The following is a 25,881-nucleotide window of genomic DNA, read 5'->3' on the forward strand; positions in this document are numbered from 1 at the left end:
CGGGCATAAGACAGCTGAACTGTTACAGACGATTATTGATAATCAAGCCGCGTCTGACTGCCGGTTGACTAATATCAGCAAGGATATTGGTCAACTTAATGAAAAGACTGATAGACTGACTGATTCCTTGGCAGTGATACAAGAATTGAACAAAAGAATTGAATATCTTGAGGTAACAGTTCAGCAACAGGCCAGGAAATTGACTGAATATGAAAACTATAGTCGTCGTAACAATCTGCTGGTTTTTGGTGTTTCTGAAAAAATCGGCGATTCAGAGACGGAGTTAAAGGCAGCTGTCATAGATAAAATTTTTCACGACACGCTGGGAGTTGAAGTAAAAACCGTCGAAAAAATTCATCGTATAGGGAAAAAGAACAAAGAACGACCTAGGCCAATTATTATGAAATTTTATGACAGCAGAGAAAAGCAACAAGTGCTAAAGAACTGCAATAAACTGAAAGGACAATCGGTTAGTGTAAGCAATGATTATGCAAAGGAAACGGTAGCGGTGCGAAGGAAGTTGTGGGAAAGTGCCTCTGCTGAAAGGGCGCAGGGCAAGAAAGTCTTTTTGATCGACGACAAGCTCAAAATAAATGACAAGTTATACACATGGGACAACGAGAAGAACGCACGCTCGCTCCTGAACTCCCGAGATAAGTTCAAGCAACGCACTAGAAAAGCAGGCAACTCGCATGATGGCTCTGACATCTCGGATAATTCCAGCGAATCAATGCCTGAACTCACCCCGTCATAGCTACGAATCTTATCTTTGAATGCTCGTAGCCTTTTTAACAAAGTAACCGAATTAGAATATGTATTACTGACAGAAAGTCCACACGTACTCGTCGTAAGCGAAACATGGCTAAACAACGGTGTGCCTAGTCACTGTATGGTACCCCCAAATTACCAGATGTTCAGATGGGACAGGGATACTCGTGGTGGGGGTGTTGCAATCATTGTCAAAAGATCTATAGATGCAGTAACGGTCGAGTGCACTTTGCCTGAAACAGTTTGGTGCAAAATTACTTATGCGAGTGTTACTTACCTTGTTGGTGCAGTGTATAGGCCGCCTGCCACTTCACCAGAGTTTTTGGATGACCTTAATATGTTCTTATGCACTCACTTGAACCGTACCACCAGACTAATAATGACCGGAGATTTTAATTTGCCAAGCATCAACTGGGACAGACTGATACCTGGGAACGTTGAAATTTCTAGTTCCGAAGCACTGCTGCAAATAATGTTTTCGCACAATCTTAAACAAATCGTGGAAGAAGACACGAGGGTAACACTCGAATCCCGGTCACTTTTGGACTTGGTGTTTCTCTCGGGCAGAGTGGGTGACTATACTGTGTCTGTTAAAGACGGGATATCTGACCATAAAATGGTTTCTGTGCACATTACGGTCAGAACAAACACTCGTGGCCAACCCTTTGTACCTGTACAATTTAAGGATTATAGGCAGGCAGACGACACATCCATTCAAGATTTTCTAGAAATGTCATATAGTGAATTCGAACTTGCCTGCGATTGTGAACCAGTTGAAGATCTATGGCTACGTTTCAAGAATATCATAAAACATTGCGTTGACAGATTCATTCCAACTCGACAAAAGAAAATAAAACCACGTAACCCTTGGATTAATCGACCTATTATACACATCAAGCGCAAGATAAAGAGGCTGCGCAGGAGAAAAGACAGCTCAGCTGAGGTATCGAAATTACGAAAGAGTTTAAAAACGGCTCTGATGGAATCAAAAGAGCAATTTTTTAATAAAAAACTATGTAGCTTCGTTAAAACGGCACCTCGGAAGTTTTGGCTTTACCTTAGTGGCAACAAAGAGGAAATAAATAGAATTCAAATTAGTGACAACATAGTAACAGAAAAAACAAAAATAGCAGATCATTTCAATAACTTTTTCCAGTCTGTTTTTTCTAAACCAAGCAATGACGACTTTGACGCGTACCCGCCTTCCTCCCTCTCATGTTCGATGGAAGACCTGGTCGTGACTCAGGCCGGCGTGTTTAATCAATTGTTACTTTTGGATTCTAAAAAGGCTAGCGGGCCGGATGGGATTCCAACCCAGTTTTTAAAGCGATACGCTGAGTGGATATCATTTTTCTTGACAATAATCTTTACAAAGTCCCTACACACTAACTCGTTGCCACAAGATTGGCGGTGCGCAGTCGTAACACCTGTTTTTAAAAACGGCGACCGACTACTCGCAAATAATTATCGCCCAATTTCCCTGACAAGTATCAGCTGTAAACTATTAGAACATATCATAAGTAAACATATACTAACTTTCCTCGAGGATAACGCGTTCTTTTATCAGTATCAGCACGGATTCCGAAGAGGGCTATCTACCATAACACAGCTCATAGAAACGATACATGATTTTAGTTCAGCCATAGATGCCCAAGAACAAATAGATGTCATTTGCATAGATTTTGCAAAAGCATTTGACAAGGTTCCACACAGTAAATTACTTTTCAAGTTATACAGAGCAGGAATTAGCGAAACCATTCTTAAGTGGATTAAAGCCTATTTGAACAATCGCAGGCAGGTTGTGCATGTGGATGATTGTTTTTCTTCTACACTAGAAGTACTTTCTGGCGTTCCTCAAGGATCGGTTTTAGCTCCATTACTGTTCCTAATTTATATTAATGATATTAACGAGGTTACCGAATCTCCCGTAGAATTGAAGCTTTTTGCAGACGACTGTTTAATTTATTCTCGAATAACACAAGCTACCGACCAAATTAGAATAAACCGTGTCCTTCATTCCTTGCATCTTTGGTGCGAAAAATGGGACATGGAAATTAATTACACAAAATCAACTTTTACGCATATAACTAATAAGAAGACTGTGCAGCTATTTTCTTATAATATTGGAAAAAATAATCTAAAAAAAGTTGATACCTTCAAGTATCTAGGTGTTACAATTGCACATAATCTGCAGTGGCATAAACATATTAATAATGTGTGCTCGACAGCTTCCCAAAAACTTTACTTTCTGCGGAAGAAATTGGAACATGCAACAAAAGAAGTCAAGCTGATAGCTTACAAAACATTCATCCGCCCATCCTTGGAGTACGCTTGTGTTGTCTGGAGCCCGCACCAAAAAGTCCTAAAAGATAAACTGGAACGAATTCAAAGAATGGCCGCTCGTTTTATTTCGTCAAGATACAGAAGAAGGGATTCAGTGACGGAAATGCTGAACTCATGTGGGCTCGAGTCACTTGAAAATCGAAGGAAAAAATCAAGACTAAAGCTTTTATTTCAAATAATTCAAGGGCACTTTAAGATTAAATCAAATAGATATATTCAGCCTCCGGGAAAACGGAGCGCGAGAACAAACCACACACGATCCATCAAGCCTTACGAGTCACGTGTTGATGCTTTTCGTTTTTCTTTTTTTCCTGAGGTGATCGAAATTTGGAATGGTTTGCCTGCTGAAGTTGTCGAGCAATCGGACGTGCACAAGTTCGAACGTTCTATCGACATCTTTTGTCAGGAGCACCCAACTTGATGATTATGATATATGAATTTTGTATGTTGTACAAAATTGTACATTGTTGTACATTGTATTCCCTCCCTGTAACGACCCTCAAGCGAGGGTCAACAGTATCAATAAATAAATAAATAAATATGCACCCAGTGCACCACGCAGAGCGAAGGGAGGCCCGCGCCCTGGCCATACACAAGCGATATGGAACTTTACCCTCTACAGCCTACACGGACGCGGCTTCTTACTCCAGACGCGCAGCCACAACAGCCACCGTAGTCGTCAAAACAGAACATCGGAGCAGCATTTCGCTCACACGAAACAATCCCCTCCAAGCCAAAGAAGCGGCCATAGCCCTCGCGCTCTTCCAAACAGAGGTTGAAGTCATAGTGACCGACTCCCAACAGGCGTGCTGCAACTTTGCTAGCGGCAGAATTCATACCACTACGCTCCGGATCATCAATCAAAAGCCACCAACGAGATCAGTCATGATCATCTGGGCGCCAGCTCATCAAGGCATTCCTGGCAACGAGGTCGCCAACCACATGGCTCGACATCTGACCCACCGAGCCGACGCCAAGGAATCTGAACCTGAGCGCATGCACCCTCTAGTCTCTTACCAAGACATCACACAACACTACAAGCTAACCCGCAGAACATATACACCCCCACACAAGTCACTACCTAGAGAGCAGGAGCGATTCCTCCGAGCTCTACAGGTTAATACATTCCCCCACCCAACCAGAAATCACCTCATACACCCTACAAAATTCTCCGCAATGCCGCTTCTGCGCTGAGCCCGGGTCCCTCAGGCACATAGTAGGGGGTTGCAGAGCAGCACCATTAAATCCTCCGAACCCTTACCCCACTAACGAGCTTTGGGAGAGAGCCTTGGCCAGCTCCGACCTCGAGGATCAGCAACGGCTGATTGCGAGGGCCCAGGACGCGGCCCGAGCTCAAGGCATTCTGGAATGAGGACGCCTCTCCAAAGCTGCATTTACCTAATTAAAATGTTTATTCTCTCTCTCTCTCTCATGAAAATTGAACATTTAAAGCGGTTCAAAAATCTGACGACACTGCATGCTATAGTGAATGAAACAATTGTCACTTTTACACATTAGCTAAACGAAACTTTCAATTTCAGTGTTCCTGTGTGTAATGTAAAAAGTCTATCCGCAAATCATAGTGAACTTTAAACTACTTTTGCATGTGTTGTTTTGGTTGAATTTGTGTAACTTATTTCTTAAAAATTCTTTAAGTAAGATACCTTAACCGTTAGTTGGCCTTTATTCTGTTTTTACCGAGTGGTTTCTGCACTGCACTATCCCATGTGAGTGTCAAGACAGCTGTCACTTGAAGTGCTGTCACAGAGTAGTGTGTAGTCAATATAGTCTGCATCTTTTTCCATTTTTGTTGTTCCGAACATATGATTTTTTTTTCCGGAGCACCCATCTTGATTTGGAGGTCGCATCCGAAGTGAAAATATGTGTAAGCTATCTATATCATATATAAGTGTAAGCTATCCCTGTTCATATGACATTCTACCATTCTCGCTGCAAGAGGAAAACCTTGAATGAAGCAATTCATAGCTGTCATGAAATGTGAGCTCGAAGTAATGTAGGGTTAATTTGGCTGCAGAGAGAAGTCAATACAATAAATTTGAGAAAAGAAACAAGGCTAAAACAAGATCCATTTTGTTTGTTAAATAGTGCGCTATCACATTTAAACTGTTTCCTTGACATAAGCGAGTGCAGCTTAATGCTGTTAATAATTATCTCGGAGGCCATGAGCCGGCCGAGCCAAGCTGGTGCGACTTAGTTCACTTGCCTCCTCGATCAAGCAGCGGAGCGCTGTGTTGTGTGCCACATGCTGCTCGATCGCGACGAGTCGTGTGGGATGCGGAAGCGAAATACCATCACAGTGGAACAGAAGGCAGCTATCTAATAGCTGTCGCGTCAGATGCTAAGAAGTCACGTGTTGTACGTGCTGGAGGTTCTTTTATTCAAATTTCATCACATGCGTGGCCATGTAGTGGTTATGCTGGCCACAAGGCTGTCGTTTTATTTCTACGTTTACAAAGGATATAACACAGTATTTTCGGCTTCTCCTTCAACTTCGTCACGGTTAGGTTCGAGCGTAGCGTCGATAATCTACTGTCCAGCGTCCCCAGGAGCACAAAAAAGGAAAATCCTAAGAAAAAGAAAAACTGAAAAGAAAAACTCTAAAAGAAAAGACTTACCCTTCTACAATATCGAAAAGGACACTTTTACCGTTGGATGAAGCTTTGTAAGCCAGAAAAGGCACAAGAATGAAAGGCGGGTGGCTGTGCTGCTGTGAAGTTCCTGCTACAGCCCACCATGACGTCATGTATCTTGATGTGTCTGCTTAGGCCTAGGTAATTATAATTAAAAATGGACTACATTGTGTTCTCAAAAAGCCAGACTGAACTGGCAAGTCTTGAGAACTATTATTGTGCCAGAATGTCTCAAACATGCTGATTTTGTGTTTCCCTGTAGTGCCTTTCTAAGCTATTTTTTATATAGTGTTATATTTTGAATCAAGACTCGAGTGTGCAGTCAATGACTTGAATCCATGAGCGTGCTCTCACACAGAAACTGTATGAGACCACCGTCACACTTTCCGTTCTTGTGGCTGAGCAAAGTTTTGCGTTGATCGCGCTGTCTGGCATCCCATAATCTCATTGCCAATTCGTTTTCAACAGCTCTAACCAGCAGCTTGTAACGAAGGTGACTTTGAAAAAGGCCGAACTGCTCAACACGTTTCCTAGAGAGAACGTTTGTGAGCTCATGACGTGCAGAATGTGTCGTGCCACATTTGCAACAGACATTGCAACATTTTGACATCTACCGCAACCAAGAGGCATGGGTGAACGAATCACAACACCATAATCTTGTTTACATCCACTGCAGCATGAAGACCTCTCCCGGTGATCTCTAACTGCCCTTTTCTTGCATCATATGACTTCATCCTATGTTTGCAAACTACTCAATGTCATCTTACCACCTAATCCTCCAAGTGAGTAGAACTTTATTGTTAGGGATTTTGCTTACCGACCTTCGCCTATCCTGGTGACTGCACCGCACTTCAATGTGGTTAGTGAACAGCATGTTTTCTCACTGATGGTCATTAATGTTCACCTCGTTGTACTGGAGCCTGTGAAGATGGATTGCAATCTTTGCCAAAAGGCAATCTGATGGAAGGCTATTGCTCGGGCTTCTGTTGTATGGCAGTTGCTACTTTCAGTTACTTGCATCTTGGCCCTTCTTTCTTCTTGTATGAAAAAATGACAAGTGGCTACAGTATATCAGACACTCATGTCTTGAGTAAATTTATTGAACCCTCACAAGGGACAACCCAATCTTATTTACAACCAGGTAATGCCACTTGTGCTTTATTGCGCCACAGTATCAAAGTTGCCTGAAGCAGTTGCAGAAGTGGAACTGAAATTTTATATACTCTACTAGTACAGTTTTTGTACACGGCACATATTCAAGAATGGTCATGTACAACAAAACTAACAGGAGCTATAAAAAAAGGATGGTCTACCTTGCATAACATGATTGATGTCACGCTTGCCAGAACCACACGTATGCACAATAAATATGGCAAATTCAAAGTACATTTCATTACACTACCAGATGCAAACTTCAAGAGCAGCTTCTCGCACCTTAATCGAACACTATATATGTGTGTTCCCTTCATTTACAGAACGAAAGTTTCACGTTAAGCACCTTCAATATGTTTCCTGCACCTGCAACTGCAATTTTGAGGTCTGATTATCAGACACACAATATCTTTAACCTTACTAAGACTACTTCACCCAAAGCCCGAACTTAAGCAACACACAAAATCAGTTCGCCTAGACACCGAATAGCCACAACACAAAGGATCAAATGACTGACCATTATCACAAGCAAAAGCAAGAAATGGCAAGTTTATCCTCCCAATTCTTTCAAAGTGAGCTATATTAATTATAATAATAATCATAATGACAAACACCTCTGGTACAGCTATCTAATTCTGCACCAGAAGTTGCATCACTGCATCCGTACGCAAAGCATCTAGACATATGTACACACTTCACTGCGGAGGTGAAACAGGCCACTTAGGTTCATCCAGAGTTGTGGCAGTGTCAAAGATGAAAAACACTGGTTCACGAAGCTTGAAGGAGATGCGCTTTACAACTTGGCTCCCAAACGTTCATCATATCCGCTTCCGATGGATTCTGCACCATCACAGCGTTCTTTCAGTCACGAGGCTCACTCACCCACTTGAAACACTGTTTTGCACAAATGCCGAAAATATTTTCACTGCATCACACCACGTAACGTCCCCGCGTCTTCTCTTGTGAGGAGCCACAGTACTCGTTATAGATGAGCTTTGCCAGGAAAAGGTGAAAGACCACAATTAAAAAAGTGATGGACACCCAGAAGAGAGCTGGCAGACCACCTAGTTGATGACCGTGCCGATGTAATGCAATAACATGGTGTTCATGCGCCGGTGCTGGAAGAAACAGAAAAAGGAAAGGTCTTTATTTATAACTTAATTTTACATTTACATAGCTTCTGTTTGTTAATGTACAGCATTAAACTTTCAGACCAAATAATAAACTGCTTATGTAAAGTTGTGATTTTGGTCTAGTGGCTTTCCTTCTAATATGGTGTTATATATGCTTTTCAAATGGCTGTGCGCACAATTGCGCATGTCAAGATAATGCATTAAAAGCAACATCACTGATTAATATAATGATATTTAAAATGTGTTGCATACACCTTGAAACACTTCTTATTAGACCTGTGCTGCAAGTTTGTATAATGTGCGCAAAGTACTTCAGTAAAATGACTTCGAAGGTAGACACCAGATTGTTTGCTCTCAGTGTCATTATGTTGCTGTGTAGCAGGTTCACTTTTTTCATAGTTTTTCATTATGTTTTGCACCAGGCATATTCTTCAAGTGACTGGATAAGTGCTTGGCAAGTGTGAAATAGTTGATGTTCTCATATCTTACATTCCTGTAAAGAATTTTGGCATCGAGTTCACATTCTGTAAGCTTGACAAAAGGTGCTGAAAAATTCAAAATTTTTAAACTCTTCTACAACTGTACATTTCTCACGATTATTAAGATGCAAGAAATGTTGTAAAACGAAATTTTCACTGGACAGAATTAGCACTTTAAAGTACATGCGACATGCTTTATTTCCTTTTCACAAACACTTCAAGGGGACTATCACAAGACTCTGATTCCTTTTCTTTCCGTACATTGTGTTATGCAGCAAGTGATTATGAATCACAATGCTGAATCCAGCAACGCATTTATATTTATGCTACAGTTGCCAGTAATTTGGTGAGTGAAAGTATTCTTATTACCATATGCATTGGTACAAATGGCCACATGCTCTCGCACACTTTCGACCTCCTCACATACCTTCGACCACCTCCTTGACATGTATGGTTTGACTGAGCTCCTTCATGTGCTCTAGGTCCGAGGTAATGTACAGAACAGCTGTTACAGGCTCCGTCACTTTTACCGGGAATTGTTTTGCCTTGAAACTGCACAAAAAATACGATGCACTTCAACAATGGGCAGACATGCTGATGCACAATTGTCTTGAACATTGCAAGCAAAAGTGCAGAGAGAGAAAGGCATGGTTCCTGCTTTACACAAAGTGATCCAAACACTGAGCATAATAACAAGTGGGAAATGTAACTCTGCTGAGAGGGTTTTCATGAAAGGCATTTCCTACAACTCGGAAATCAGAATGTTGATGGTGCACATGGTCCTTACGGTGCTAGAAAATAGTTTTATTGTGCCTCCTAAGCTAGAGGCTAATGGTTCATTAAAGTTCAAAAACGCCTTTTCTTATGCAAACTTGACTTGAATACTGCAACCGAACATGCTAAACTTATACTTTTGAAGAGAGAGAGAAAAAAATTATATTTCTGAATGTGCATTGCCTCCTTTGACTCTTGGCTCCTACAGTGCTAAGTAGAACTGCTCATGCGAAGTATACATACACTGCATTGGCACACTGCTACAGAAGTAAAACGTGCCATGAAGTGAGGGGCTGGTATGACTACCAACCACTTAGTGCGAGTGTGCTAGGCATTCCCAAACCATGCTAAATATATTACAAAACTAATGGTCATAGCCTGACCTATGACATTTCACAAGTGGGCAAATCCACGTGTAATACTTTCAATGAAAACCGTTCTGCTAGTACAGCTCTGATACCCAGCCACTATGGTAGCATTGTGATGGGAGGAATGTATTCATAATCTGACATGCATTACAGAACTGAGCATAGTCAAAATTAATCAGTTGATCCATGGTGTGCTGCTGCAACACTGCCACCCCCATGGACAGGAATGTAAGACCTACTCAAGTTTCACTGGCGGGTCCAGGCATCCACCGTCGCATGCGTAGTAGTCACGGTCGCTTCGATCGAGCCAAACCCGCAGGAGAGCCTTGTTATCATCACCCAGAACCACGCTCACGTTGAGGTGTGTGGCATTGCCGTAGCTGATGCGACGGAAGAAGAGTTCTCGGTGCAAGTCCTTTGGCTGTATGTTGAGCTCTAGGTGGCTGTCCTTGAAGAGGAAGGCACCCAGACTCAAGACCACAGCCTGCAGCACGCCTTCCGCACCTATTGGTATTGGGAGTTGAAGCAGTCAAATCTCGCAAGAGCCTATGGCCACAGGTACTTATGAAACAAAGTAGTGAACCAAGGCATATTTGCCGTATGCTGTACAAAACAAATCATGATTTGGTCTTTATCAATTTGTGCAAGCCCTCATTTGTAGTTTGTGGCAATGCCACAGAAATGTACTTCTTAATAGCGACATTGTTAGTCATGTAGTAATTCGCAGCATAAACTATGCCACACCACAGAAAAATGGGAGAGTCATAAACAACAAGATGTCTTGCTTCTGCAGTCAGCAAACTTGGACGACATCAGTGGAGCTAAACTTATTACAAACTTATTAAAAAAAAATTAAATAATTATTTTTCATGTTATAGTACTAAAAACTTGTAGATATATGTTGGTATAGACTTGTAAGACTCCCAGAAAAACTTTAATGTTGATACACGGAAGAGCTTTTTTTTTTGTGTGTGTGTATGCGTGTGTGAAGTTTCACAACTGTTGCTCTAGGGTATACAGCACAATAAGGTTGGTCTTATTGTATTTCTTGAATCATGCGCTGATACCCTGTTTAGTGAAATCTGAGAAACTTATTTTTTAAGATTTTTCCAGACAAGAAAGTAATGGAAACTTGCATAAAAATAGAACCAAATGAGCTAAACAAAAGTGAACTTCATATTCAAAATGAGCGTGCAAATTTACATATACTGTATCTACCAAGTTTTCAGTACCATAACTTCCAAGAAAACAAATAAATTTTTTTTCTGTGTGTGTAAGATTGAACTCTCCCTTTCCGTGAGAAATCTAGCCCGACCACACGCTCATGGAACATAATATTCAAATGAAAATTCTCTCCTCTTCTAATGTTAAGCGAAAGAAACTGCCCCGTCAAAGTACCCTTGCCTGCAGTGAAAGAAGATGCCTTACATTAGGTGCATTATACCTCCAGCCAGGATTTCGGCTCAGGTCAGAGAAGAAAACAAAATTTTTATTTCATGATGAAAGCAGTGCTGAGGAGTCGGCTACTAAGACTCACCAGTTTTAATAAGTTTCGAGCATCCCTGATTTTCCAGTGTCAACATCCACAAGTTAACAGCATTTGTAACTGAAGACAGGCTTGTCAGGTCAGCCCATAAGGTTGAGGCTTGCCTGAAAGTAAAGGGCAACAATTTAGGCTGTTCTGCCGTGGATTGCACAGTAACTTTGAAATGTGCATATTGTGAGTGTGGAATTGAAGGCAGCCAAAGCAGAAGGCACACACGGTAAGTACAAGGTCCTCAGATAAGCACAGGCACTAAAGTCCTCAAAATATCAGAGCTCGTGTTCGAGGGCATTCCTAGCAAATTAATGTTAACATGTGCCGGCAACATTCCTACCTTCAATTCTTCGTTTACTACATGTGTTTAAAACTCTCACTAAGCCAAAATTTAATTGATCTTTATTTTTCTCTTTAGGCTGCTAATTAATGCACACCAGGTACTTCCTGGCATCTATGGCTGCCAATAGTACTGCATTGCTTAAGAAATGCATTGCATTGCATTATTGCATTGTATTAAGAAACAAAGAAGATTCCTTTATCTTTACTGCAATGTGTAATTTCATCTGCATCAAAACACATGGATGGTATAATGTACATGAAATGGGAGCCTTTCTAATTACTTTTTTATTCGGCACCTGCATCGCCAGTAAGGCCTGGTGTTAACAGCGCAAAACGTAGACGAGACATGAGACGAGAAGACGACACCACAAGCGCTGCAAAGAAGACGATACCACAGCGCTTGTGGTGTCGCCTTCTTGTCTCGTGTCTCGTCTACGTTTTACGCTGTTAACACCAGGATGGAAAACCAACAAGCCCAAGCTGCTATTCTAGCCAGTAAGGCATTACAACAGGAGGGGATTACATATGAAATACAAAAGTTTATAGAAGTGTATTGATACTCTCAAAGTGTACTAAAAAGCGTCATCAGATGTAATTTGTGTGACATCAGACGGAAGATTCCAGGCATGCACTGTCTGGACAAAAAAAAGCATACCTCAAAATGTCACCTTTAAAAGCAAGTTCCTTGACTTTCAAAGGGTGATGCTTTCTTTGGGATATATATGAAGGTAGTTTCATGAATTTCTCTTGACTATTGCCAGTTTGGGAATGATATATGCTATAAAAGAATTTCAAGCGCAGGTTCCTTCTGCAAGCCTTTAGGTCTGGCCACTGGAATGTATGTTTAGCCTCTGTCATGATGAGTTTTCTGTCATAGTTTCCAAGGACAAACCTGGCAGCCCTGTTGTATATTTTTCAAGTTTGTTAATTAATTTTAAGGTGTAATGGTCTCAACATACACATGCATACTCGAGTGTTGATTGTACATGTGTGAAATACAATTGTTGTTTCAGACCAATGAGTAGGGGGCTGAAATTTCGCCTCAAAAAGCCGAGAATCAATGCTGCTTTATTAGTAAGATGAGAAAAACACCTAAGTATTTGAACTCCTTAGCAGCAACTAAACTAGCTTCACGAATTCGATACATGTGCTCTTGGTAGGAACACTCCCTTGTAAAGGTGACGTGCATACATTTGCTCACATCCAATGACATCTTCCAACGTGCACACCTTGTTGTCACAATGTCCAAATAATTCTGCAAAGCTACATAATCACTACGACCGTTAATGACTCTGTATAAGATACACTCATTGATAAACATTGGTACCGATGAGGTGATGTCTGTAATGTCATTAATAAACAGTAGGAATAAGAGTGGCCCCAGTACTGATCCCTGAGGTACTGCAGAAGTGACTAGGGCATTGAAAAAAAAAAAACAATGTTCAGAACACCAGACTGCTGCCGGAAAGAGAGGTGTTCAGCAATCCATTTGAGCACATTTTAATCCAGATTATAAGCTAAGTCTTGATATAAGAGAGCCGTGCACAATGACATCAAATGCCTTGTGAAAATGCAAGATACAGTCAACAACTAGCTGCCTGTCAATAGCCAGAGCCAAATCATGTGTGACTTCTACCAGCTATGAGAAAAACGTGAACAAGGTGAACAAGGCTCCTGCATTCACCTTGTTCACGTTTTGCTCATAGTCTTGAATTTCCATCTCCCGCATTCCCCGTGTTTTCCCTGGATTTCTACCAGCTATGTAACATGAAAATCCGTGCTGAAGTCCGTGCTGTCTGTCATTTAGAAGATATGCTTTTCAAGATGTGACATTATAGAACAATAAATTAAATGCTGCATTATTTTGCACGGGATACTTGTTAACGACACCAGTCTGTAGTTCTGAGCATTGTTGCGTGGCCCACTCTTTTCAACGGTTGGAAGGAGAGGTACTCATGCGTGACCACTCACAGGGTGTGATGGCCACCGTAGCAGTGTTCTGGATAGGCAAGAAGTGCTTGCAGCTCCCGGTGTTCCGCCGGGCCAGTGTTCCACTCGGAGGCCAAGGCGCGCATGTGGGACAATATGTAGTAGATGGTGCCGTTAATGACATCCCCGTTTAGTGCACCGTATGCCTTGGACTGGCTGATGCCAAAACCAGTGCTCCACAACTGGGGGACACAAGAGGGAAGGTGGTGACCATCCACCCAGGCACAAGCACTTTAGGTAGCACTGTCACACTTGCATTTCACATTACTGTACAGACTAATTAATGATGGTTCACCAGGCTTTTTCTAATGGTTATTGTTGTCATCAACAGCTTGTCTAGGCCCATTTAGAGGTGTGAGGGCTTGAAAAAAGAAAGAGCGTGAATATTTGGAAAGAAGGAAGGAACTGCACTTTCTTCCCGGTACATAAAAAGGGTAAAAAAGCAAATGGTCCAAATTTACTCACTGAAATGGAGCACATTGACATAAATTATGCAGAAATTATTAGAGTCACTTTCCGAGTATAAAAATTCAGGCGACATGATATTTTACCCAGCTTCTGTAACATTTCTGGTAGTGATGAGCAAATCTAGAACAAGGTGAAAGCAGGAGCCAACGTTTTAATTGCTCCCGTTTTCACCCTGTTCTTGTTCTGCTCATCGTCTTAAATTTCCATCTCCCACCTTTCCCCTGGATTTCTGACGGTGGTAGTGTGCTGCATCTCCATCTTTGGCTGCTCAGAGTGGGACAGAAGGTTCAATGTTTTTCTCATTAAACACAATAGATGGGTAAATCGCTCATTCACAATGATCCATAAGATAATGGCTCTGAAAGCTCCTGAGATTTTTACCAATTTCTGTGGTTTTACGTGTCAAAACTACAACATAACTTTTAAGGCATGCTGTAGTGGGGTACTACGGATTCATTTTGACCACCTGGGGTTCTTTGGCATGCACCCAGTGTATGGTGTTACTTAATGACCACCACGTCCACTTTCAGTGGTAAGAAGAGCCTCTTTTTCAGGTCCAAAGCCATGCTGCACTTGTTGCGCATTTTGACCTGGTTGCATAGGAGGCGCTGTAATTAATTATTTATGGCAATTTAGACTAATTGAAGCTTTGTACCATAATTTGACAACTATCTAAAAAGCACTAACAGTGGAACATAAAAATTTCATGGCATCAGTACTTTGGTACACCTTTGACCTAGTGTAAAGTGCACATGGGCCGAGAGGGCAATTTTTACTCCCAAAGTACACTTAAGAAAAAGTTTAAATTGAGCAGTGTTAGTACATTATTCCTCCCAAATGATAAAAAGCAGAAGTAATTTTTACTTTACTTATTTCATTTGTTACCCACAGTGCCTGCATGGCATTACAGTGGGAAGAATACAAAAGTTACAAAAAGTGGTAGCAGGTAGGTGTAAGTAGTACAAGCAATATATGTCACACACAAGAATGTAGAATGGAATAAAGAACTAAGAACAAAAAGAAAAGTAACAGGAAGAAGTGCAAAGAAACATTATAAATGCAGCAACAAAAATCAAGGTTATCTTGGCAACCTTTTATTAAAAAACAAGTGAACAATGAAAACACATTTGAATACATGAATTGAAAGTCCATGTACTGAAAAAGAAAGATGTAAACATTGTTGCTAATTTCAATGTGACGGAGGACAGTTGTTACAGGTGTACATCAACATAAAGGCATGTGGAATACTAGGCATCCCAGCATATTTTGGGTCAATACGTTGCCCGCACTTTTAAAGAATAGAAAAACGTGTCCAGGCACTCTATAGTCACAACAGTCGAAGCCAGTCGATTTCAGTGACAAATCGTTTTCGGAAATAAAGCTCTACTGAAGGCGGTAGTCCTACATTTATATTCCCTTATCTTATTGCAATGGTCAACGCGTGAGGCACACAAAGATAAGATTCACATGAAATACCTATGTGTGAGTAATATATTTCATGCAATAACTTTAAACAAAGTTCTGCCCTGCAGTTCTCTGGCATCTTCCAGCCAAACACTACCCTAAAATTAATGGCAATGAAATTCATGTCCTTAGGAGGCACATGCAATATCCCTGTCACACGGGCAAACTTCGCCGCTAGTGTCATTTGCAGACTTCCACATAGGAACGCTTAGTGACAGTTACTGCAGAGCGCACTCATCAGCGAGTGTGTAACCTCATTAGCAATTCATAAAAAGTAAGAAAAGGAATATGGAAACCAGAGTCGGGGGTAATTTTTAACAAGTAATGGCCATGCAGTTGTTTGGCAGGACACGCCGTTTGGACTGGTCCCGGTCAAGCCTTGTCGTCATGTCTTGGCTCGTGATGATTAATATCATTATTGAGGTTGTAATGAATTGCTTCACTTCCACTTAAGTCGATTGTAAGTGCTGTTTCTGGCAATAGCAAACTGTTTTTGTGCATGCATATTTAATTTAACGAACATATGCTTTGCCTTCTGACTACCTACTGCTTTCGCCACCAATTTGAAAGAACACTATCATGGGCAGCAGCGCGCTGCCGAAATGCCCCTCAGTGCACTGAAGTGCACTTGCTCAAAGTGCACTTTTGTTTGGCTGTGCGACAGGGGTCATTATCATCATCAGCCTATTTTATGTCCAATGCAGGACGAAGGCTTCTCCCTGCAATCTCCAATTAGCCCTGTCTTGTGCCAACCGATTCCAACAAGTGCCCACGAATTTCATAATTTCATCGCTCCACCTAGTCTTCTGCTGTCCTCGACTGCGTTTCCCTTCTCTTGGTATCCATTCTGTAACCCTAATGGTCCAACGGTTGTCTAACCTGCGCATTACATGACCTGCCCCGCTCCATTTTTTTCTCTGAATGTCAGTTAGAATATCGACTATACCCGTTTGCTCTCTGATCCAAACCGCCCTCTTTCTGTCTGTTAATGTTACGCCTAATATGCCTAACATTCTTTGTTCCATCGCTCTTTGCGCAGTCCTTAATTTGTTCTCAAGCTTCTCTGTCAGTCTCTGTAGCGTAAGCTTCCTGTACTCCTTGATTAAGTAATGCATCTATGACTGCTGGTATCTCGACTGAATCAAATGCCTTTTCGTGATCTATGAAAGCCATATAGAGAGGCTGATTGTACTCTGCGGATTTCTCGATTACCTGACTGATGACATGGATGTGATCCATTGTAGAGTATCCCTTTGTGCAGCCAGCGACAGTGACAGGGGTATAAAACGCAAAATCCTGCCATGGGCTGCATTTGTCTACAGTCGTTGAAGGGTCTTGCATGGTACAAGTGTAATCCAGCATCATAATTATGTTCAATTTATATAAAAGTTCTCTTTAACTCTGAGGAAATGAGCGCATTTCGAAGTAGATAACCTAGGGATTTATATGCTTTACCAACAGTATAGTCGACGTGTCAATACCAGGATAAAAAGACAGTATAATTAGACGGCCAATTACTTGTATTTCGAAACTTTTTCCATGGTAACGCCATTGAGGGTACAAGTAGGAAAACCCGGTGATTCTTTTTTTCTTGTAAACCTCACACATACTGTTTTCTTCCAATTTAGTGTCATTTTTTACACTATGTTTGTATCATGTTCAGATCACGTTGAATTTTGCAACAGTCAGTATATATGTTATATGTTATTATCAGTATATATGTTATTAGTATATGATTGTCGGCGTGACTAGGAATCTTGAGTAGGAAGCTTGGTAAGGCAGAAAAGAAGCAAAAATGAAACCCGGGTAGCTACGCTGCATGCACTGGTTTGTTAAGACATCATGAATCTCGACAGCATCTGCACAGACCTATAGCAGAATGCTTTTCATTGAAGGACTACACCGCATGCTGAATGAACCAAAAGCCCAACCTAGGCAGTTATAAATTAAAATATGCTTATCTGGCACCAAAACGACCCAAATACACACACACAAAAAAAGAAATTTGCAATTCATGATGACACTGAGGTCTGAAAAAAAATTTTGGTGTGAAAGTTCTTGGTCTTCATTTCTTCAATTGTTTGCCAACATTCCTTCTTTTTTCATAAAATAAATAAAACCAATTTCCAAAGAACCATTTATCATCTTTAACTGGTATCAAGCGGGTTGCAAAAGAACATCAATATACTTATAGATGCTCCTTTTCCATTGTTCCATACGCCTAAAAGCGGACATGTTTTCCCTAGTTTTTGCCACTGCTGGTGATGTAATTGACCACATGGCAAATACGCTCCGTCCACAATCTGACAAACTTAATTTGCAGGTGCATGCGGACAATTCGCACCAACCTCGCTTGCCCCAAAACAGTAAAAGGGCACGGCTTTCATGGTCTGTAGATGAGAATACGGAAAACTACCAAGAACCTCCAAGCGAATAAAAAAAGTTTTTTTACAGAATGTCCATATGTTGCCAAAACGTTGCATGCACCCTTGTTTGCTGTTATTTTTACTTCCACAGACTAAGAAAGGTTAATAGTATATTTTTTCCATTGTTTCCAAAATTTCCAGAAAAAAAAATCTGTTTTCATGTCTTTTGTTTATGGCTTTAACATTCAGAAAATTTTATTTCACCGGGTCCACTACAGCATAGAATTTTCTACAAAATGTAATAGAGGGAACTCGGGTGCTGTGGGAAGCATAAAAAACACATGGATTTGTCTAACCTTTGTGCTTATGGCTTCAGACATTCTTCTGGCATTGTTTAGTACGCTTTATTTTTATAACTTTCAAGAAATCACAGTTTTTCTAAAGGCATGAAGGCAATAAGCCTCTGTGCACATGCATAATCCTTGCAAATTGTTTCGTTTGTACTGCAACATATTGTTGAAAATGATTAATTTTGGAAGTCGCAAAGCAGTTCGAAGCCTGAAGGACAAACTTTAGGCAAAGTCACATATTCCCACGCTGGCTGAACCTGCCATACATGCAGCTCCCGTGGACACTAGCAATAGATTTTCTCAAACAATTTCTGTAGGAAACTGTGCTGTAAGGTGAAGGCCTCTCCCAGCAATTTCCTGTAATTTGAGTTGTCAGCTTATTCCATCCTGTGCCCAAAGATTTCACCCCTCATCTTTCTCATCGCTCCCTTTGCCACCCTCGGTCCTCAGCTGTGTTGCGCTACCATTGGCACTCAGTCGGTTCTATACGTAACATGACTTACCTATCTTCACTTGTTCCTCTTAAATCGCAACTGTTTTAACATCAGTTACGCATGTTTGCTGTCTAATCCATACTGAACAAGAACAATGCTAGTGAGAATGCTAAAGAGAACACTCGAGCAAATAGTAATCCAATCCAAATAACACAGAGAATCACAGGAAGATGGAACCTCGAAGTTATAGGCAGAGTCAGTCAAGGAATGTCGATGGAGCTAATGTTTCGACAAGAGGACTTGTCTTTGTCAGGGCCCCTTGTCAAAATGTTGGCTCCAGAGCCATTTCTTGACCAACTACTGTTGATCACGCAAGTATGCGGTGATGCACCATGGCCACATGCTCTGTATGCATCAGTTAAACCAACACTACATAACAAGGAAACCTGATATTAAATTACTTATTTACTGGTGTCAGATTCTGAATTATAATCCACATTTAAGTGAAATCGCATGAGCTACTCAAGAAAACGTGACTGGAATTTTGGTCTCTCTGCTCCCCCAAGCTCGTATAACTTTTACTTGGACTGTCCTCTTTGTTTGCCATCCCACAACAAGGGTGTAAATGTCTCACCTGGCTCCATGCGTCAACGTGCATGTTGCGCAGAATATGGCTTTCAATGCTTACAACCCTCTGCATTTCCTGCAATGTGAAACAACGCAAACGAAAAGATTACCTGTGCACTGTAAACTGAGGCTAGGAATACAATGCAGTCAAAACTTGACATAACAAACAGATGTAACAAATTATGGGATATAACAAATTAAATCTAAATCTTGCAATTCCCCCCCCCCCCTACATTAGTGTGTATGCTTACAATGAATATAGAATATAATGAAGCTATCTTCATGTTAGATGCTACTGTGCTATACCAAGGTTTGACTGGCTTGACTATATACAAGGGAAATGGAAATAAAGTGCACATGACACAGTGACGTGTACTCGCCTCTCTGAGAAAAGACTGAAGCTGCGAGACCGCAGATGGATAGTCCTTTGACTTCACAGGCAGAGAGTAATCCACCAGAGTTTGCACCTTGAGGACTGTGGAACTGAAATGAGCATGAGGCAGGAGCAGTACACATTAACCATTTCTCACAATACCTTTATTTATTTCCACACCCTAAAGTCCCATGCCGAACATCACATCGGGGGGTTATAGTAAAGGTAATGTGCAGTCGTTAACAGCAGCATTAAGAATACATCTGTGATCTATCCCCTCAGGGTTAGTGTTGGTACTGTGGCTTGGGAAAAATATGTGTTCAATGCTGTTTTGTCTTTTAAAAGCTGCAACAGAACTCTATAGTGTGCTTTATCACTGTAACATGTACCTACTGGAGGCTGGGCTATAGGGCAGAAACGATAACAATGCTTTCTTCCTTTCTTTATCTGCTGATGCTTCCGTGAAGTGCTGTGTACATTTTTTTCGCTACAGTGTCATGTTTTGGCGAATCTACTTATTTAAGTATGCCTTGGCAAGCTATTCTTCTGATATAAGCCCACTATTGTCACTAATGTTTTTTTTTGTGTGTGTGTATATTTTCCAATGCTTAAGGCAAATATGATTGCTGTGAAAGCATGTAGCTTTCTCATATTTTCCAAGGTATAAATTTTTCCAGTCTGTGCGATAACTAAAATGTGTGCTTGAAATAAGATTCACCTGAGAGAAAAAGCTATATGAACGACGGTTTTGACAAAAAACTAATTTTCTTGTGGCCTACTCGCATGGCTTCAAATTTATGGTAGCAGTGCAGTGTTTGTACAGCAAAGTTCAGGTTTCATTTATCTATCCTAGGCTGTGTGCATATTTTTGTTCACAGGCTTGCCTATTGCCAAGGCTGCACATGTAACATGCACACACGAATGAGAGGAGAAATAAGAAATCAGCCATAAACCTTGGATATTTACAAATGAAAATGGCTCACCTCTTTGGCTCAACTGTGACAGTGTTTGGAAGCTTCGGAGTAACGAGTGCAAAGGCAATGACGGTATCCTTGTTTGTGCCTGTTGAGACCTTGCCATGCCACATAATGTTTTCCTGGCCATAGCGATCTTTGATCCTTCAACGCAAGTGAAAAGCACATAACTCGATTTCAAAGCAAAGCACTAACACAAATACTCTGTTTTCACATTTCGATGGTGAATTAGAACTAGCAAAGCGTAACTTTGTGCTTCAAGTTTTCGAGGGGATCAGACAACTTAGTTCACCACTGTGCACCAAGTGCACGCTATGGTTGATCGTGAGCATGTGCTGCATCAATTACTACGTCATGGTTAGCAGAAAGATGCTCCTCAATATACAAGGGCAAATACAGGCCAACCATTTCCCAGGGGCCTGGAACTAAAGTGGGGATGCAATCAGGGCCATGAAGGCCCTGCAGTTATAATTACGCCAGTCGGGACTTACATTCTACCGACATTTTGTCATCTGGGCTTTATTTGTTTTGTTTTTCTTATTGTCCTTTTCGTCAATTTAAACACCTCATCTGAAGTAGCAAGCCCTGCAGGGTCAATGCCCACAGCTTTCATTAAATTGCATTATTTATCTCTCCAGTTTACAGGGCAACGCAAGGCAACAAATCTTGAATAGCGATTAACATTTCAATCAAATGATGTGCCTTTATGTACCCACTATAATTGAATTAGAACTATGTGAATCAAGTGATGTGCATTCAGGTACAGATCTTTTCATGACAACTGCATTATAATTAGTAGTTTTGGTTGTGACATGTGCAAGTCCTTGTACATGAACAATTAATGAAATAATTAACTAATTTACTCATATGCACTGACTGCCACAAACTGCATGCAGTCTAACAAAAAGTGAACAAACCCAAGAGGCTTTGCTTGCAGATTCTCGGTAGTAGAACCCTTCTGCTCGATGCCAAATGCAATTGGATCCGACTGCAAGGCGAAAGAAAGCAAACTAAGTGGCTTTGCTAAATCATGCCAAAAGAGACTCGTAGTTTCGTTAACTGGGAAGTCAATGTGCAAAAAAAAGCACGCTTTTGAACTCACCAGAGGGTTGACAATCTTGATGGTTTGCACGAGTAGAGATGGTATTGTTCGATGTGCATAGTAGGTGTGACTGACACTGATTGTTTTTCTCCTCTGTAATGCAAGACACAATGTCTAAGACAATGTATAATATCAAGGTAATAAAGTTTTGAATACTTTCTGAAAGAATTTCTAGCTTTTTCGAAACACTCTTAAATTCACTCCAGCCAAACGTACTATTTTACAAGCCAATAAGGTGTATTAGTTATATTACAATTTTTTAAAACTTGCGAAGTTGCAATTTCATTTGCTCAACATTAGATCTGTTATTAAGTTTACTTACTATTTTACAAAACTGCAAACTCCATACAGGAGGTCCATGAAAAGTGGCAAGCCGAACAATTAAGCCAAGAACAGACCGCAACACTTCCAGCAACAATGTGCCCACACTCAACATTTGTCAGTGTTCTCATCTGCGGCCTAAAAGGCACAAAACAGGATGAAGAAAAATGCATACATGGCACTTGTATGAACTGCCATGCTAGTTTTCAGCCGTGCAAGTGTTGAATATGTGTTCCCTTTGTTCTCTAAGCAGTATTTATCAACAATACACTTATGTTGGCAGCCCTTAAAAGTAGAGCGCTTACCTTGTTGAAACACTGGTACCTAAAAACAGTGCCTTTCACAAAGTGTACCACGTTGCCTTCTGAAAATGGCACAACAGAGAGGATCAGAGGGGTTCAGTCCAACTGCAGAACAAAAGGCTAATCGTTGATTATCCCAACCTTGATGAGATGCCTGAGGGTACGTGATCTCAACACCAGGATGAAATGGCAAGGCAAGGGACAGGGTTCGGTTGTTGAAAACAAACAGAGTGTTGTCGTCGTCAATGGAAAAGCCTATTTTGCCATTTCCTGTAGGAAAACAATGCATGAGGCACAATTTTGTTTTCTGTTACAAAGCACCACCTGGATGACAGCGCAGAATCAGCATTTCACCCAGCATCAAAATGTTGTAAAGTTCAGACATTCAGTTCTGCCCGTGGCTTAGTATCCACTGTGTATGACTATGCAAGCACCCTTTCAACCAACAAAAATGTGGCATTAGTAAAAAGATCCCGGTAAAGCATGCTGCTAAGTTTTTCACTAGGTAGGTAGCAAATGATGTGAAGTACTGCAGAGTTGATAGATTGCAGGTGCTTGTTAAGCTATCCTTGTGCGTACAAGGATGATCTCTAATGCAGCATGCTATCAGGAGATTGTGCTATTAATGGTGTATGGAATCGCAACACTAGTACATCTGCATGGCACTAAGGTAACAATTCTGAATTGAGAAGTTATGACAAAGCAAAAGCACATCAAACTGAATGAACTGAGTCAGACTGAATTCACACTATATTTTACTAGTCAATCACAAAACCATAATTCCTTCTTTTTAACTTCTGTAAAACTTGATAGCGGTCTTTCCACGACACCTAAAGAAAATAGTAGATTTTTTTCATGAAAAATCAGTAGAAATCAGCAGATTTTTTATTTCAATTTTTTCACTCAGTTCTTGAACCCACAAATTCAACTCTTATATTAGTGCTAAATTGTAGTATTATGGTGCCTTCTAAGAAACTGTACAAAAACGACCTCGAGATTTTTGGCGATGCTACTGAGAAGCCCGAGGTTTCTGAAACCCTTACTCAAGCACGAATGTAAAAACATTAAAGACCTGGGGATGACCTATTCGAAGGTGTCAGATCGTACTTAGTACCTGAAAGCTTTAGTGTTGGTGAGCTCTAAATGGAAGTGCGCATGCTGAAGTTGTCCGGTTAATGCATGAATTGATGTGACACATTGGGTGATGTGCCCTGTCACACGTGGCATGGGCAGCGCACGAGTAGCAACTGACAACCTGACTGTGCTAATCAGACCTAGTAAGGGCGAGTGCCTATTCCCCTTTGGAACAGGGCAGGTGCTCAAAGTGCCACAGGAAAAAGCGTCATTGGTTGTGTTTTCATACTTGTTGGATAGGGTAGTGCCCTCACTTCCACTGATTCGCCGTCTTACCCTTTCCTCATCCTTGCTCAGAAGACATAGGTAGCGTGAGGTTTGATAATCAACAAACATAAGAATGTGCTCATCTCTGAGCTAGCCCACTTTTTTTCCCCCCGTTCATGAGGTGGCACCGCATTAAAATAAACTTGGTACTGGAAAAGCAGCAGCTTTTGCTTCCGTTTCCAAAGAACAGACAAAAAATCAGTAGATTCAAACACCTTGTCACTGAATAAGGAGAATTTTAAATATCTGGAGATCTACTGATAAATCAGCAGCCGTGACACCACAGCTTGACAGCCAATAACATCAAGTGCTCTTCCCTCCTGACTCACCGACGAACGAGAGAAGTCGCTTGTCAGTGGAGCTCTCATAGCTGCGATATAAACTGGCATCAAACTCCCCTACATCTTGCAGGAATGGGTCAACGTTCAGCGCCACACATCCGATGCTCGGATCTGGAAACAAGGTAGTATGACATCAAGATGAATGCAAATAACCAAGTGACATTGGACAGTGCAATGCATTGCTGCTCACCAATCATAATGGGTGTCTTTCGCCTCACCCATCGAAACAGGGAAGGTCCGATGTACAGGACCAATGCAAGGACCATCATAACAAGCAACAACATTTTTCTCGACCTGTCAAGCGAAAATAACCAAAAGTCATCACATCACGAATTCGTCAGGCTTTCGGCTTAACACTTTACATGCAAATAATCACCCACTGAGTGTAAACATCCCAGAAGCTATTATAATGCCATTTTGAGTTATCCCAACTGAGCGGAATAAGATCGGTGCGGTTATCTTGCGAAAAGAGTGAACCGAGCGCGCAATAAAATCCGTTGTTTCAGGCTCATACAACGAAAGGCAAGCGTTACTTTCCTCTACATAAGCACCAGTGCAGTGCAACAGAAGACAAGAAAAACGCATAAAGAAGCCAAAAGAAAACAAAGCACAGAACGCAGTAAGCATATTGTACCTCTTAAGCACGAGTTTCGGGTGGTAATGAGCATGCCTAAAAACAAAAAGACCAGCATGAACTTATTAGGAGAAAAGAAGGGCGCTACGGAGAAACGTGCAGCGACAGGCTGTGCAGTGGTTTCGACACTTTTTTTGTGTTTTTTTGCTACTCACGACAGGTAGCCATCGCAAAGCCGTTTGACCCTCCGAAATTTCTCCCCGATATCCATGACTCTGGTGTTCTACCTGCAATATATTACAGAGCGCATCACCGCCACGCTTCAGCAAGTACATAATCACATCTCGTTTGCATGGCGCGTAGGTGAAAAAAGACTTGTCAACTTCACATATTTCACTTCATATCGCCGCTAACTCCACTTATATCACGTGCTAACTCAGCACTGCTGCGTCTAGCTGACATTTGCTGCAGTGACGCACGTATACCTGCAGTACCGGCGGCACTAATGTTACGTGGTCAACCAATGCAATCAGTGTCACAGGAAGCGATCCAATCGCAACATTGCAATTCTTGTTCCGTAACTACTGAGTGCACGGGGCAGCCGCTTAGCTATAAATTGTTATCGCTGCCATACAAGCACTGGGCGTTCCCGAAATCTCGGTGTAAACGCGTGATCTCGGCGCACACACACAAACACACACGCAAACTTTGGAGAGTTTCCGAGGCGATCTTGGATACCGTACCCAAACGCGCAATCATGTGGGCCTGCGTCGTCGGTGTTGGGGTCGGTGCACTTGGCTAGCGCTGCATATGTTCTTCGTCCATTCGGGATTTCGCGTTGTAATAACTTTTAAACTTTTGCCACCTTTGCACCATCACCGAACATCTGATCGGCAAACTACACGCAGTTGTTGACGTCTCGCAACACTGAGACCGTCATCCCGCGCTGAATGTTTGTGTGGCTGACAGTTAATAGATAAAATGTAAAAAATGGCAGTACGCAATTTTTTGTTAGGGTAATTTGCATGTTGATATAATGTTGTTTATCTGAAGTTTATTGTCTTTTTGACGTTTTATGCTGAGCTGTAATAAGTGCTTTCGTTTATTACGTTGCTGTGCCTGGCTACGCTGCGTCAAGGGCTACCCTTTAAGTGCCCCGGTTTTACAACCGGATTTGTTTAGTGTTCGATTTCAATTAAAGATGTATGTCGGAATTACTAAAATAATTATGACGACAAGCTCATATTA

The 25,881-nt window shown here is 41.4% G+C and overlaps 1 protein-coding gene across 2 annotated transcripts; it reads right to left on the bottom strand.

Moving 5' to 3' along the window:
• Positions 1 to 6,831: 6,831 nt before the first annotated feature.
• LOC142560035 (uncharacterized protein KIAA2013 homolog) lies at positions 6,832 to 25,553 on the bottom strand. 2 transcript variants are annotated; one of them, XM_075671796.1, is made up of 17 exons: positions 25,377 to 25,553; positions 24,849 to 24,920; positions 24,694 to 24,729; positions 24,250 to 24,353; positions 24,048 to 24,170; positions 22,459 to 22,587; positions 22,321 to 22,379; positions 21,695 to 21,787; positions 21,510 to 21,580; positions 20,602 to 20,736; positions 19,626 to 19,728; positions 19,253 to 19,321; positions 13,519 to 13,718; positions 11,206 to 11,318; positions 9,908 to 10,172; positions 8,954 to 9,078; positions 6,832 to 8,032 (listed from the first exon to the last, which is right to left on the bottom strand). In XM_075671796.1, the coding sequence occupies exons 2-17, from the start codon at positions 24,902 to 24,904 to the stop codon at positions 7,845 to 7,847; spliced, it is 1,869 nt and encodes a 622-aa protein (XP_075527911.1). In that variant the 5' UTR covers positions 24,905 to 24,920; positions 25,377 to 25,553; the 3' UTR covers positions 6,832 to 7,844. The 2 variants fall into 2 exon arrangements, with proteins under 2 accessions (XP_075527911.1, XP_075527912.1); XM_075671797.1 differs by lacking the exon at positions 24,694 to 24,729.
• Between the last annotated feature and the right edge of the window lie 328 nt (positions 25,554 to 25,881).

This window comes from Dermacentor variabilis, chromosome 10, assembly GCF_050947875.1.
Source record: "Dermacentor variabilis isolate Ectoservices chromosome 10, ASM5094787v1, whole genome shotgun sequence".
Lineage (NCBI taxonomy): Eukaryota > Metazoa > Arthropoda > Arachnida > Ixodida > Ixodidae > Dermacentor > Dermacentor variabilis.